At 49.6% G+C, this 14420-nt stretch overlaps 1 protein-coding gene across 3 annotated transcripts in view; it reads right to left on the reverse strand.

Moving 5' to 3' along the window:
• Positions 1 to 14420, reverse strand: part of NTRK3 (neurotrophic receptor tyrosine kinase 3) — a 292308-nt gene that overhangs the window by 155591 nt on the left and 122297 nt on the right. For all 3 annotated transcript variants that reach the window (XM_039217016.1, XM_039217007.1, XM_039217000.1), the window contains exons 4-6: positions 11397 to 11465; positions 959 to 1116; positions 148 to 290 (exon numbers count right to left, since the gene is read on the reverse strand). In XM_039217016.1, coding sequence (XP_039072947.1) covers positions 148 to 290; positions 959 to 1116; positions 11397 to 11465 — 370 coding nt within the window. The remainder of the gene's footprint in view (positions 1 to 147; positions 291 to 958; positions 1117 to 11396; positions 11466 to 14420) is intronic.

Genomic DNA, 14420 nt, shown 5'->3' on the forward strand with positions numbered 1-14420 from the left:
GCAGCTGGATGAAAACCAAGTCTGCACCAACCTTCCCTCCCCTTCCTTACTCTCACGAGCCTTGCTTCTGCTCATGATTTACCTCCTTTGGACTAAGAGGTGAGGGCTCCCCAGCCTCCCAATGGGGCCGGAGGCTCGGTCGCCTACCTGGTGGGTGTTGATGGACTGCAGTCCGGTGACTATCCAGTCTACATCGGGCAGAGGTGATCCAGAGCCATTACAAGTGATGACGGCATTGTCACCCTCTCGTACGGTCAGGTTGACATGGCTCACGCTGATCTCAGGAAGGTCTGGGAGGGAGGACAGGAGGAGGGGAAAGGGAAGTGAACACTCAATACCAAAACTTTGTCCCTGGGCTGGATGCTGGCCTGCTTGAGCTCTGGGAAGGCCCCAGCCCCCCATCTCCCCGGCAGATGTCGGACCTCGTGGGTGGAGGCTGGGCAGTTCCAGCAACCATGTCAAAAGGCACCTTCCACTTTGGCCGCTCTCAGCGTTAGCCCGCTTCACTCCCATGAGCAGTTTGCTAGAAATTCAGCTTCCCGAGACCCATCCAGAGACATTCTGGGATCTCATAAGTCTGCTGAGCCCAGGAACCTGCTATCCTCAAGTACCTTAGATGGTCCTGGGACAGGAAGGTCTAGAAACCACACTTTGAGACCTACGCCTCCGAATCTGGTTGACAAGTAGCTCAAGAGAGAAAGGATGACTGTGGTCCGTTGAGAAGGGGCACCCTTAACCCCTGTCTTCATTCCCAAAACTAGCCTTCCCATGGCTGGCTCAGCAAGAACAGGAACGACCGAGGAGGTAAACGGTAAGCTAGGTCTGCACCCAAGGAGGAGTTCAGGGATGGGTGGGGGCGGGGGGAGGAGGGAAGGCCCAGGCTCCAGGGTACTGCGCAGGGCCATCCCCGGGGCCCGAGGGCTGCCTCCTGGAGGCTGGGGCCAGGCGGCTCACTCACCACACTGGCTGATGTTCATGCGGAAGAGGGGCAGTTGGGAGCCGTCGGCGCTGATGCAGTAGAGGTGCTGGCTGTTGAGCTTGGCTTCCCCCTGCTCCTGCCACAGCTGCATCCAGCGGATGTCACAGCTGCAGTTGAAGAAGTTCTGCTCCAACCTCCTGTGAGCAAGATGACAGGGGAAGGGACCTCCTGAACCCAAGGTGGCCCAGCTCCCTCCAGGGCGGGGAAGGCCCCCAGCTGCTCTCCAGGGACAAGGACAGAAGGGCTTTAGCAAGCTCTGCAGAGAAATTGCAACATACTTACAAGTCCACGAATGTATCTAGTTTTTAAACTAATAAACTCATTTGAAAAAAAGAAATCCACTCCACTTAACCTACCCGGCAACAAGATGCTATTAAATATGTCAGCTTGGCCACTCTGGTTCTGAAAACCCTCCAGCTGCCTCCCATTTCATTGAAAGTCAAAGTCAAAGGCCCACGGGGTCTGCAATGCACTACATCACCTCTCTGACACCATCTCCTACCTCACGCTCCTTTCCTCGTCTCCAGCCACACTGACCTTGCTGTCCATCAAGGTCAGTAGCATGACCAGCCTGCTCTTGCTTCAGGGCCTTTGCACGTATTGCCTGTCCCTTCTTCCTGCAGAGTTCTAGCCCATAACATATCTGCCAGACTGACTCTCTGAGAATCGTATGGTCTCCTCCAAACACATCTATAGGTGAGCTGTCACTAACCCCTGCCCTAGCACAGCCCAGTCACCCGCCCGACTATTTTCTTCTTTCAAGAATTCATCACTGCCCAGCATCACTTTAAAAAAATTATTTGCTGGGGCGCCTGGGTGGCTTAGTCGGTTAAGCGTCCGACTTTCACTTAGGTCATGATCTCGCGGTTCGTGGGTTCGAGCCCCGCGTCGGGCTCTGTGCTGACTGCCAGCTCAGAGCCTGGAGCCTGTTTTAGTCTGTGACTCCCTCTCTCTCTGAGCCTCCCCTGCTCGCTCGCTCTCTCTCTCTCTCTCTCTCCTAGAAATAAATAAAAATATTAAAAAAATACATAAATAAATAAATAAATAAATATTTGCTTATTTATCATCTGTCTCACCAAATAAAAATTAAGCTCCATGGAGATCAGAGACATTGGTTCATTGCTGTATCGCCAGTACCTATAACTGTGCTTGGCAAATAAATTCCTGTTGAATGAATAAAAGAAGGGAAGGGAGGGAGGGAAGGAGGAAGGAAAGTTACTCTCTCTGGGGAGTAAGTAGTTAGCTATTTCCAAGATCCGCTCAAAGCCCATCCTGGGACCAGCTTAATTCTTTCATTCAACAAAATTCTCCTAAGCACCAGTTCATGCTTGGCTGGGGGCTGAATGCTGTTGATACAGAGGTGAATGACATAGTCTCTGTTCTCCAGGGGCATTCAGCTTAGTGAAGAGGAGCGTCTGATGGGGAAATGTCAAGTTCAAGGCCTTCCTTCTCTACTCACTTTCCCTGTGACTTAGAGCCAGTCTCTGCCCTTCTAAAAGGGGTTATCTCATTAGGGGGACAATGAATGGCATTCATTGATGTAAGACTCTTCAAGTAAAGGGCACCCGATAAATCTGAATGCCTAGATTAGTAGGAAGGACATGATTCTCTTTCTGGACCAGTAAGGAGATAAATCCGTTGGTGCCCAGAGGGAAGGGCACTTGGATAACCAGGATATTTTGGACAAGAGATAGGATTCCAAAGTAGTTAAGCGTGCATCTGAAATGATCAGCTTTCAGAAGAAAGCCTTCCCGGAGGAGGAATCCGTGTTTCCCAGCCCATGGGAGGCCGCAGGTAGAATATGCCAGCACCTCTGCATGATAGCCCTTCGGTCTAAAAGTACGCTGCTCTCAGATAACATCTCATACCGGTCAGAGTGGCTAAAATGAACAAATCAGGAGACTACAGATGCTGGCGAGGATGTGGAGAAACAGGCACCCTCCTACACTGTTGGTGGGAATGTAAGCTGGTGCAACACCTCTGGAAAACAGTGTGGAGGTTCCTCAAAAAATTAACAATAGAACTCCCCTATGACCCAGCAATAGCACTGCTAGGAATTTACCCAACGGACACAGGAGTGCTGATGCATAGGGGCATATGTATCCCAATGTTCATAGCAGCACTCTCAACAATAGTCAAAACATGGAAAGAGCCTAAGTGTCCGTCAACTGACGAATGGATCGAGAAGATGTGGTTTATCTACAGGATGGAATACTACATGGCAATGAGAAAGAATGAAATCTGGCCATGTGTAGCAACATGGATGGACCTTGAGGGTGTAATGCTGAGTGAAATAAGTCAGGCAGAGAAGGACAAATACCATATGTTTGCACGTATAGGTGGATTAGGAGGAACTTAACGGAGGACGATGTGGGAAAAGAAGTGGGGAAATAGTAGGGGAGAGGGAGGGAGGCAAACCATGAGAGACTCTTGAATGCTGAGAACAAACTGAGGACTGATGGGGTGGGGGGGAGGGGAAGGGGGGTGATGGGCATGGGGGAGGGCACTTGTTGGGATGAGCACTGGGTGTTATATGGAAACCAACTTGCCAATAAACTATAAAAAAAAATAAAATTAAATAAGTAAAAGTATGCTGCTCTCTTTCAGAAAAGGAGAAGAGCCCTAACCTTCCCCGAGCAGCTGCTTCCCACAGCCACCCTAGGAGACAGCCAGCACTGTCCCCGTAGAGAAGAGAGACCTCCTCTCACTGCTGGACTCCAAACCCCGTGCCCTCTCCACCCCACCACACCTGTCTGGGAGTGAGCAGAGACCCCGAGGAGTCGGCAGCCCCCGACTTCGTGGCTCCTGGGGAGAGACCAGGGGGAGAGTCCAAAGCAGTGCTGGAGGCTGAGATGGGCAAACAGGGAAGAAAGGCTGTGCCAGGGCACAGAGTTCACATCAAGGGGCACCAGGAAATGAAGCTGGAAGGGAGAGTAGGCCACGTGGAGGAGGACTCAGGGGCCACAGCAAACATCGGGAAGTCTGGAATTCACCCCGGAGGCAGTGGGAACCAGTGAGACCCCTGGAGCTGCATGTGATGGGAACAAAGCAGGTCTGTGCAGGACAGACTGGGGAAGGGGAGGGCCGGAGTGGCGCACGGGTGAGGGGGTCTTCCAAACATGGAGTCACCGTGGAGTCCGTGCATTTCTCAAAGCGCCGGGTAAAGGGATGAAAGGATGAATGGGGCATGGAATCCAGTCCGCACACCTTGATGAGACCCAGCGCCTGGTGTGGGGCTCTCTGCACCCAGAGGGGAGTTCTCTTCCTCACTCGCGCACGGACACATGGAGGCCACAGGCTCGAGGCCAACGTTCTCAGTCTTTCTGGTCTCAGAACTCCTTTTTACCCTTAAAAATTACTGAGGGGGCTCAGTCGATTAAGCTTCCGACGCTTGGTTTCAGCTCAGGTTATGACCTCACCATCCCTGAGTTTGAGTCCTGTGTCGGGCTCTGGGCTGGCAGCACAGATCTTGCTCGGGATTCTCTCATTCTCTCTCTCTCTCTTCCCCTCCCCTGCTCACTCCCTCTCTCTCAAAAATAAATAAACTTAAAAACTTCTAAAAGGAATTACTGAGGGCCTCAAAGAGCCTTTGTGTGTGTGGATTATATCTATTACTATTTCCCATTTTGGAATTCAAATAGAAAATTTTCAAACATGACCCTGTATTAGCATAAACTCCCTTGGTCATCAGAGCAATGATGTTATCACGTGGCACGTGGGCTCTTGAAAATTCCACGGCACCCCCCCACAGGAGAATGGAAGTGGTAAGGGCAAAGAACGTGTCAGACGGCACCTCGTGGGCTCCCCAAGAGGGTCTTGGAGACCCCCACAGGAGACCCTGGACCCCCATTTGAGAACTGCTGCCTGGTTGATAAGGGCCTAGAGTGGACTGGTTAAGAGCGGGGTGGGGGGGCGAGGGAGGACGGGGCAGGCACCGTACAGGAAGACAAGGTGGTATTTGGGGCTTTGCTGGAGGCGGAAGGAAGGGAAGGTTTGAAGCTCTGGGAGACAGGAAATCAAAGACGGAGAGAAGGGTCTTTAGTTGAAAACAGAAGAGAAGGAACCAGTGGAAAGGAAGAGGTTCAGTGTATTAGGAATCAGGATGAGGTCCTAGAGGAGCAAAGTGAATGGTGAGGTCAGACCTTGGAGATGTCCGCCCTGGCATTAAGGCTAGAGGCCACCGTGGCCGAGACAATGGATAGAGAGGAAAGACAAGTAGGCAGGAGGAAATGAGGGCTGAGAAATAAAAGTGGAGTAACATTTGCATCGCACATACCACGCACCCGCCACTACACTGAACGCCCCATGTGCATCACCCCCGTTTAACCCTCGTGTGAGGCTTCCTTGGGGAATGCAGGGGGTCAGAGTGGCTGCTCAGCATGTGGAGGGCAAGAAGGCCAAAGGAAGTGGATCAGCGTTTGCATTCGTGTCGTGGGGAAGGTGAGGACAGGCCCGGGATGGTAGCGAGGGTCCAGATGCTCCCATATATGCAAACTGGACCAGATCAGCCCTGTCTTCCCCAGGTGCTCGCTTGACAAGATGTGGTCATTCATTATGAAGCAGTTGTAAAAATACAAATTTTTACACTGGGTGGAAGAGATGAGCAAGCGAGGGGCTGGGCTGGGTTGCTTGGGGCCACATGCACTTTCTTCAGTCCTGCCCTGTGTACCCGGACTTCTCAGTGTCTCCCCACAAAGGGTCGACAGCGCCAAAGCATCCTGAGGCTGATGAGAGAATTGGGTGGGACGACACTGTCATGCACAAGCACACTAATGGCTTTTTGTTTCCTTCCATCCCTTTCCTCTAGGACGTGGTCCAATAGAAAGGATGTGCCATAATACCCCTCCTCCATTCCAGAGTCTCCTGGAGGCTGCAAAATAAACCTTCAGTTTCCCCGCATCCCTAGGACTTTCCTTCTTGAGGGCAAGATGCACACACACAACAGAAAGCATGCTGAGTCTCCAAACAGGGGTGCCCTGGGCATCCTCAGAGGAAACCAACCATTGTCTTCGCACCCCGACTGGGGGAGATGGGCCAGAAGCAAAGAAGGGCAGCCCTCAGTCTACATGATGCTGTCTCTTGTCCCCGCATGTCAGGTCTCTGGAGAAGGGCCCTTCAGCCCGGGCATCAGGGGCTGTCTCGGGGATCCTGAAGTCAGGCTTTCCCTGCCCCATCAATAATGCAGGCGGCCCCATGAATAATACAGCAACAGCTGCTCCAGGGCATAGCTTAGCAACACCCAGCCCTCACCCAAACATGGCCTGGGGCCCAATCGCAGGGCCCTCAGGGATTCCCACAGATTAACGCAGCCCCACCCGAGCACACGCACACACAGACCCCCACTGCATGACCAAGGCTACGATGAGGTGTTCAGAAAACACGGATTTCTCTCCAGTCGTCACTCTGGCTTTCTTCTCCCCTCCACAGAGCTGCCCATGGCAATCCGGGGCCGGCAGCGGAAAATGGAGAAGGGACACAGACCTGCTGTTAACGAGGGAAGCATGTCCAGAGGGCCAGGTGAGTGTCGCTGGCCTCCTAGAGGTAACACAATGGTGGAAGAAGTACACAAACCAAAGATCTGGGTTGAGCCAGCTGTCACCGTGAGCAAAGATGGCACACTCAACTGTGTCTCTCCCCTCCCCCTCCCCCGGCAAAGATCTGTTCAAGTCCTAACCCCCAAGACCCGCGAATGTGACCTTACTTGGAAGTAAGAGTCTTTGAGGGTGTGATCAAGTTAAGGATCATGGGATGGTCATGAGACAAGATCATTCTGGATTCAGGGTGGACCCTATATCCAATGACTCGGTGTCCTAATAAGAGAAGAGGGAGAGACCATAGACAGAGAGACAGGGAGTGCAGCCATGTGAAGAGGGGAGTCACAGACTGGAGTGGCACTGACACAAGCCACGGAACACCAGGAGCCACAGAGCCATGAGAAGCCAGAAAAGACGTGCAAGGATTCCTCCTGAGAGCCTCTAAAGGGAGAGGGGCCCTGTGATACCTTAGCTTTGGCCTTCTGACCCCCAGAAGAGTAGAGAGTCACTTTCTATTGTTTGAAGCCTCCAGATTTGTGGTGGTTTAAGGCAACCCTAGGAAATGAGTATGTCAAGTAACTTGCTTTTCCAAGACTCCGCTCTAATGTCTGTCAAATGGGGGTAATTGCGCACGACCCTCCTTCACAAAGCGATGAGGATTCGTGATAACACACGCTAACGTGCTCTGTGAATTGAAAGAGGCTGGAAAGAGGCCAGAAATTATTATTACAGTAACACTACTATTGACACAATCATTCAGGGACTTCTTTGGGAGCTATGGGAAGTGATCATGCCCAAGACCAGGAGAAAGGAAGTGCCAGGATCAGCCCTAACCCATCCCCGATACCGAGTTAATATTTTACCAAGTCGATTAAATCTGCAAATTATACCAGAGGTAATTATCACTTTGCTTTAAGAGAATGAAATACTCCAATCTGTTTTAATCATGACTGCTCTGTGTGTGCAGGGTATTAAGAGAAGCCTGTTCAAGATACACTAATGGTCCTTAGGGTATTTCTGGAAGCTTTCTGTGCTGTGGGTTTAGATCCTCTGGTGCCTCTTGCCTTTGCCTAAACTGTGTCATGGGATTCAGAATCCAAGCTTCTTTTCTTTCTAATTCATTCTTTATCTCGAAGACAATCTCTATGATTCTCGCTCTGATTTCTGGACAGACAGTTCCAGTCCTCTCTGTATGGAAAAAAACACCATCTTGACATAGAAGAAACTTCTCAGAGCAACTGTGCACTGTCAACTCAAATTTCCGCAAACCCGTGCCACTGAAACAGGACTGAGGACTCCAAAGGGAGTCCTGAGAGATGTTTCCAGTTCTCCCAATAAGAGAAACACAGCCTGGACTGGTCAGGGGCGATGGGCCAGGTGTAAAGCCTAGACCATACCCTTCATCTGACAAGAGTAAGTGAGAAATGAGTAAAGGAAACCTCCAGCACATGACAAGGGCTCCGAGATGCTAACCTCTCTGGGCTTTCCCCCCAGTGGTTCCACTAGGAAAGATAACCATCTTGAGAGCAGTTTCCAGAAGGAGACAGTTAAGTCTGGGAGGGGCAAGGGGGTGGGAGGTGGCGTTGCTGAGCTGTTCAAGGAAAGAGCATTGGTCTCTGAAGATAGCAGAGCTGGATGTGGTAATGCTACTTCTCATAATACCAATTCCCATTACCACTTACAAGCTCTTTAATCTGGGACCAGTTGTTTAACTTGGCCAAGCCTCAACCTCTCGTTTGCAAAACTGGTTATAATGATACCTCCCATGTGGGGTTGCTCCAAGGATGAGACAGGACTTTGTTCATAACAGGTGCTCAATATTATAGCTCTTTCGTCTCCTCCTCTACTACTGCTGGAAAGGTCATGGACACTCAGTCCTCCCAATGGGGAATCCCAACAGCATGCATTCTCCTATCAAGGATCTTCTGGGGGGGCTGCAGGGAAGGGTCTGGTTAGAGGAGGCAGACATCCTCAGTGACAGAATGAAATGTGCTGACAAATCCCTGAATGCCCTAGTTTACCCCTTCCTACAGAAGGCGGCTCAAAGCCTCACGCTTCTGGCTTTGTGATCTTCAGGCTGCCACGGCACAGAGAGCCATCTCCCCTTGGCCTCTCTCCTCCAGGGCCAAGATTGTTTCTTCCTGGAAATACCCAACCCAGCCCTACACCCCAGTCCACAGGCTCCACTGGGCAGACCCTGGCAGTCTAGAAGGCTCGTGGCAGATGGTGCCATGTGGACTAATCAGGAAATCGGACAAGAAAATACTACCCCCTCTTCCATGTGCCAGGAACTGGAATTGTTTGGATTTTAATCATAGCCACAGCAAAAAGCCAACATGAGGCCCCTCCAAGCCAAAAGATAAATTTTCCACTTTCAACATTCAATTCTTCCTCAAAAAACAGACCCCTACCAGGGTGACTGCTCCTTGGAGGGGGGCTTCGTTATTTTCTGATGTAATTTTTTCTTATTTAACAATACGACAGAAATAAAATACTCTGGGACATGGTGGCTCTCACACACTGACTCATATTGGAGGGAACGTCTTCATTCCTCCATAAGTCACATCTAGCTCACCAGTATATTGATCCCAGGCAAAGATGAATGCAGAATCCCATGATCCTCTAGGATAAATCTGACATTTTCTTTAAATATATATCCAAAGAACAACTGTTTCTAAAACTCCATGAAACAGGTCACCAGGGCAGCACACCATTGATTTCGCATCCAATGATTTTTTTGAAGGAGCACTGAACGTTCTCTCAATAATTCAGCCAACTACAGACCCCAGATGTCTCCCAGAGAAACGCTGTCCCTCGCCTCCTACAGACGAAGGGGCAGGCATTCCAGGAGAACCAGACATGAGACTCCCAAAAAAGAGAGCCCCGAATTAGCTCCTTATGACAGAGTCCCTGATCAGCACTAGGGCAACGCAAGAAAGAACTACAATCATGCACTTTTTGAAAACTATTGCAGAACCGATCCTTGAATTAGAAAGAGATTTTAAGAGGCTGGGAGACAGCTAAGCATAATGGTCGAGATCCTGAGTCCATATGCTACCACTTGGTTCGTGGGTAACCCGAAACAAGATACTTAACCTTGCCGAGTACCTCAGTGTCCCCGAATGTGAGGTGACAGTAATAATTCCTACCTGATAAATTATTATAAGAATTAAATAATGTACACATTTCCAGAGATTGCTTGGCCCAGTGCCTGGCACGGCATTAGATCTCAGAAATTGTTGTTGGTAGTGACCTTAGCAGTCATGTTCATTTACCACTAAGGTTTTTTTTCCACCTACAAAGATGGAAATGAATACAATGCATCAAGTCTAACAGTCTGGCATTTAGCGGTCTGTGACATAGTCTAGCTTTTCAGTGTTACATAAACAAATAAGTACGTATTTACCTTTTTCCAAGCTCAGGTAGTTTTTAATCAGTGTACATCAGGAGCTCAGCCCTCTATGTGGCTTGAGAACTGTTGATCACTATGTCTACTATGCTCAGGCCAGAGTAGCAGCCCCGAGGAAAGGGTAAAATCCTAAGAAAGGAAGTACTATCACAGCAGTATTGTCTAAACTCTCCAGCACTGTCAAAGGGATCATCTCTGTACTCCCTGACCCTAGAATGGCCTTTGAAGACTCATGGGAACTCAGGCCCATGAGGATAAGTAGGGTATACAAGACTATCATGGGGTAATGGGCTAATGGGTCACTGGATATAAATACTCCCCTCCTGAGCAGCTCAGTTGGAAAAGCTAAGATCATGACTCATCCATGAACTCAGGTATTCCCAGGTGATGGGAAGACAGGCTGAAAGGCCAACAGCATGGGCAGAGATCCAATGCCACTGCCTCTTGGTAAAGATGCTAGGCATTCTCCATTCAGTGAATGTGGATTTGAGTCACTAAGTAAAAAGGAACACATGAGCAGTGTCTCTGGAACCCTCACTCCCTAATTTCATCCATGCCTCGGTTCCTTTCCAATTTATTCCTTGAGTTCTTCCCTCAACATAATATGTTGTCCTTTATGCACAGAGATGACCCTGATGACTCACACATCAAGAGGAGTTATTTTTTCCAGCAGTGGTCAGGAATTTTCACTCATCCATCCAACATGGGTTTGTAAAAAAAAAAAAATAATAATAAAAATAAATGGCTGAAGGGGATAGGGATGAATCCATCAGCCATGAAGGCACCAAGGCCAAACAGTCCTCGGTCAGATTAAATAAATACATGGACTTGCCTCCCACCATCCCCCACCATCAGGATGCCCATACCCAAGACAAATAAGCTGACAAAAGATTATGAGTGATGGACGGGACACACAGCCTGAAGTCAGAGGCCTTGGTTCAAGTCCCGGGTTGGCCAGTCCTTAATAATGCAATCTTGGCTGTGTCTCACATGCCTTCTGGGGGCTCAGAACCCTCATCTTAAAAATGGAAAAATACATTTTTTATTGGAGACATAATAACACTCATCTCCCATGATGCTCATGATGATAAATCTAAAGTCACATAAATGAAAGCACACCTAATAATTTACAAAATCATGCATTATCAATGTGATTTATCATAAGTTCATAAATACTCTTTAGTATTATAAATACCAATACTATTATCACCAGTTACCTACAGATAACAAAACTATGTCCCGCTCAGGGATAAGATTCCTATCTTCTTCTGAAATGGACTGTGCCAAAAAGAGCCTCAGAAATCAAGCGACAGGGTGACTCAATCTCACTGAACATGGTATACTCTGTGTCACCTAAGCCAAGAAGCCCCTTCAAGCACACACCCAACCTCGGCAGCTCCACAGCCTGACACTTCTCCCCACCCAGCCTCTTCCACCACTCTACTCCTTGGATGGATTTCAAGACCAAACTTACAATTCCCGAAGACTCAGCGTCTGGAAGAGCTGCCATGAGAGTGTAGTAAGCCGGTTACTCGACAGGTTTCTGCAAGAATGACAGACAAAGGGGAAATTAAGGGCAGATCTGCATCAGGTAATACTCATGGAAATAGGCTTGATTATTTCACGGGAGTGTGGTTGTGCTGTTCTTCTCCTCGGCTCCATTCTGCTAACAATACATGACTGCCAGTAGTCATAGCCATAGATCAGGTCTGGATTCCTGGTCATTTTCCCACATCCCCACACCATGATAAGGGTTCAGGGAACCTTCTGGAAGCCACCCTCCTACAGGAGAACAGAGACCTCTCGGGGTAACACAAGCCAACAGCATTCTTTTTCATTCCTGTTACTGAGGTATCACTGACATAAAAATAACTGTGCGTATTTCATGTATACATCTTGATGAATTTCAAGGTAAGTGTATAATCATGAAATGGTCACCATAAATGATGCCATAAACTTAACCATCAACTCTAATGAAAGTAGCCTACTCTTTCTCTCTACTTTTATTTTTGTGATAAGCATTAATATAAGATATATCCTCTTAACCAACTTTTAGGAATATAATATGGTCTCAATAATGGACGATGCCATACCATAGTATGTCTAGGATTTACTCATCTCACATCAGTGAAACTATGCAGCCTTTTACCAACAAGCATTCTTAACATTCACAATACTGGGAAAAAACTCTGCAGGTCACCTACAATTTCTTCCATCCAGTCCTTCCCCCAGCAAAGAAGCCCATCAATGATCAAGACATCAGCCTTTCTGTTCACACTTCTGTTCTCCTCCTAATGGCTATTTAATTGTTCTCATTAGGATGTACAGGGGAAAGTAGTCACTACTCTTCCAAATAATAGAAGAAACACACCCACGGTTATCGCTTTGCCAGGCTCCTTACAGGAGGCAATTAGACACCACCAGAACTGAAGTAGGACCCCAGGAAAAATGCGCCCACATACTGATGAGCACGGATGGCTGTAAGGAGGCCATGTAGGTAAATATCAACCCACACACACACAGCATGTGTCTACTGGTGTCCATCAAACACGCAGGTAATAAATGCAAATGCACACTCCTGTTCTACACACGTGTATATGCTTACACTTGCGTACCCCTATGTAGGTGATTTCTACAGCACGTCTTTGGAGAGAACCAAATACAGGCTACAGTGAAAATGAGGGGCGGGTGAAACAGAAGGACCCCATGAACACTTTTATGTGAGTTATAAATGAGTAAGCTGCAGTCTGCCATGAACAGAAGGAAGGGGACAAAGTGATGCCATTGCCGACGCGGGAGAGGGAGACGGCTCCTCGATGCAGGAGCTTAGGTGCCCTCTGAGAGGGTGACATCGAGCTGAGGTAGGAGTGGGAAGGAACCAGTGTCAGGCTTGGGCCGCTCTGGGCAGTGGATGCCAGGAAGAGCAAAGGCAGACAGGAGGCCAGTGGGGAAGGACGCAGGGGAGAGTGGTTGGGGGTAAGGAGAAGAGGAAACAGCCACACCCACCTTACTGGCTATACTGAAGACCTTGGATTTTATTTTAAAAAGCAATGAGAAGGCAGTGGATGGCTTTAAGTAGGGAAGTGACATCACTGATTACCATTTTTTATAAAAAGTAAAAGACCAAGACTGGAAGGTGGCAGACCCCTTAGGAGGCTTCTGTATTAAGGAAGGGGATTAGAGATAATGAAGCAGGTGGACTGGGAGGAGGGGAGGGGGGGCCCCACCAGAACCTCCTATTGGATTGGGTCTGGGAGAGGAGGGAGGAAGACGCCAGCAATCAGGTGAGCAGCTGTGTCATTTGGTGAGACCAGGAAGGCTGTAAAAGGGTCATATCTGGGGGTGGGGTTCAGATCAAGAGCTTCCCCTGCAAAGTTAGAGACGCCTGTTAGACATCTAGGGAGAGAAATCAACTAGCCTGCTGGCCACATGGGGCTAGAGATCACGGGGGAAGTCCAGGCTGGTGAAATCACAGACAGTATTCACACCTTTCACGGGGACAGATGACAGACACAAGGATCCAAGGGACGCGGCTTCCCCCTCGCATCTGAGGCCGCCCTATCCTTGGTGACAGCCTGTGACTGTGTTAAGAAAGGCACCCCCCTTCCTGCGGGTGCAGGGGACTGGTGGGCAAAAAAAGGGGGACCACAGGCAGGAAGAGGTCCCTCAGCTTCCTGATCTGCTCCCCATGAAGCCAGCACAGTCCTTCGAGGGTCCTCCGGCCCGTGGGGCGCTGTCTAGGGTAGGTGCTTGGGGGATGTAGAACTCGAATACACGTGACTCACCGAAAGCTCATAAACTGTAACCATTCCACATGCTCAGCTTCACAAAACCCCTGCCGACAGTGTGCTTGTGCCTACAGCCCTCAGGAAACGGGTGATAAAGGAGCACCTGCACAGTGGCCACTTGAGGACACCTCTGGGGCAAAGCGCCCTGGGACCCACTGGGCAGGAGGGTAGAGTGTGGATCAGATGCACATGCAGCTGTGTGGGCTAGTGGCTGACTTTACACTAGGTTTTGCACCTAGAGCTCAGACCTCAGGGTCAAAGACACTGGTTCCGATGCCTCCCCGAGTCCTCATTACCATTAGCCTCTACGACATTTCAGCAAATGTGCACGACTCATCCAGGCGGAATCTCCTGTTTTGTTTTGTGGTTCTCCCAAATCACTGTCCACGCACCACAACAGCGGTGGCAGCAAAAGTACAGGCAAGGCCCGCCCGCCTTGATGTCTCCACACCCCTGCAGCATGGCCTTGAACAGAACCCCCTGTTCTAGAACGGAGCAGCACCCCGTAAGAGTCAGCAGCCAGGAACCCTGGAGTCAGGGAGCCCTCGGAAGCAGGCCCGCTCTGTCCCTGCCCCCATCACCACTCCACCCCCAGCAAGAAATGATCCAGGTGAAGTGGGGACCCTGCCCATCCCCGAGGGGGTCCAGCCAGGGCGTGTGCGAGGGGTTCCTGGGGAGCCGGAGGCAGGGCGCAGGCTGCCAGCAATGTC

This window comes from Hyaena hyaena, unplaced genomic scaffold (assembly GCF_003009895.1).
Source record: "Hyaena hyaena isolate Hyena2069 unplaced genomic scaffold, ASM300989v1 scaffold_13, whole genome shotgun sequence".
Lineage (NCBI taxonomy): Eukaryota > Metazoa > Chordata > Mammalia > Carnivora > Hyaenidae > Hyaena > Hyaena hyaena.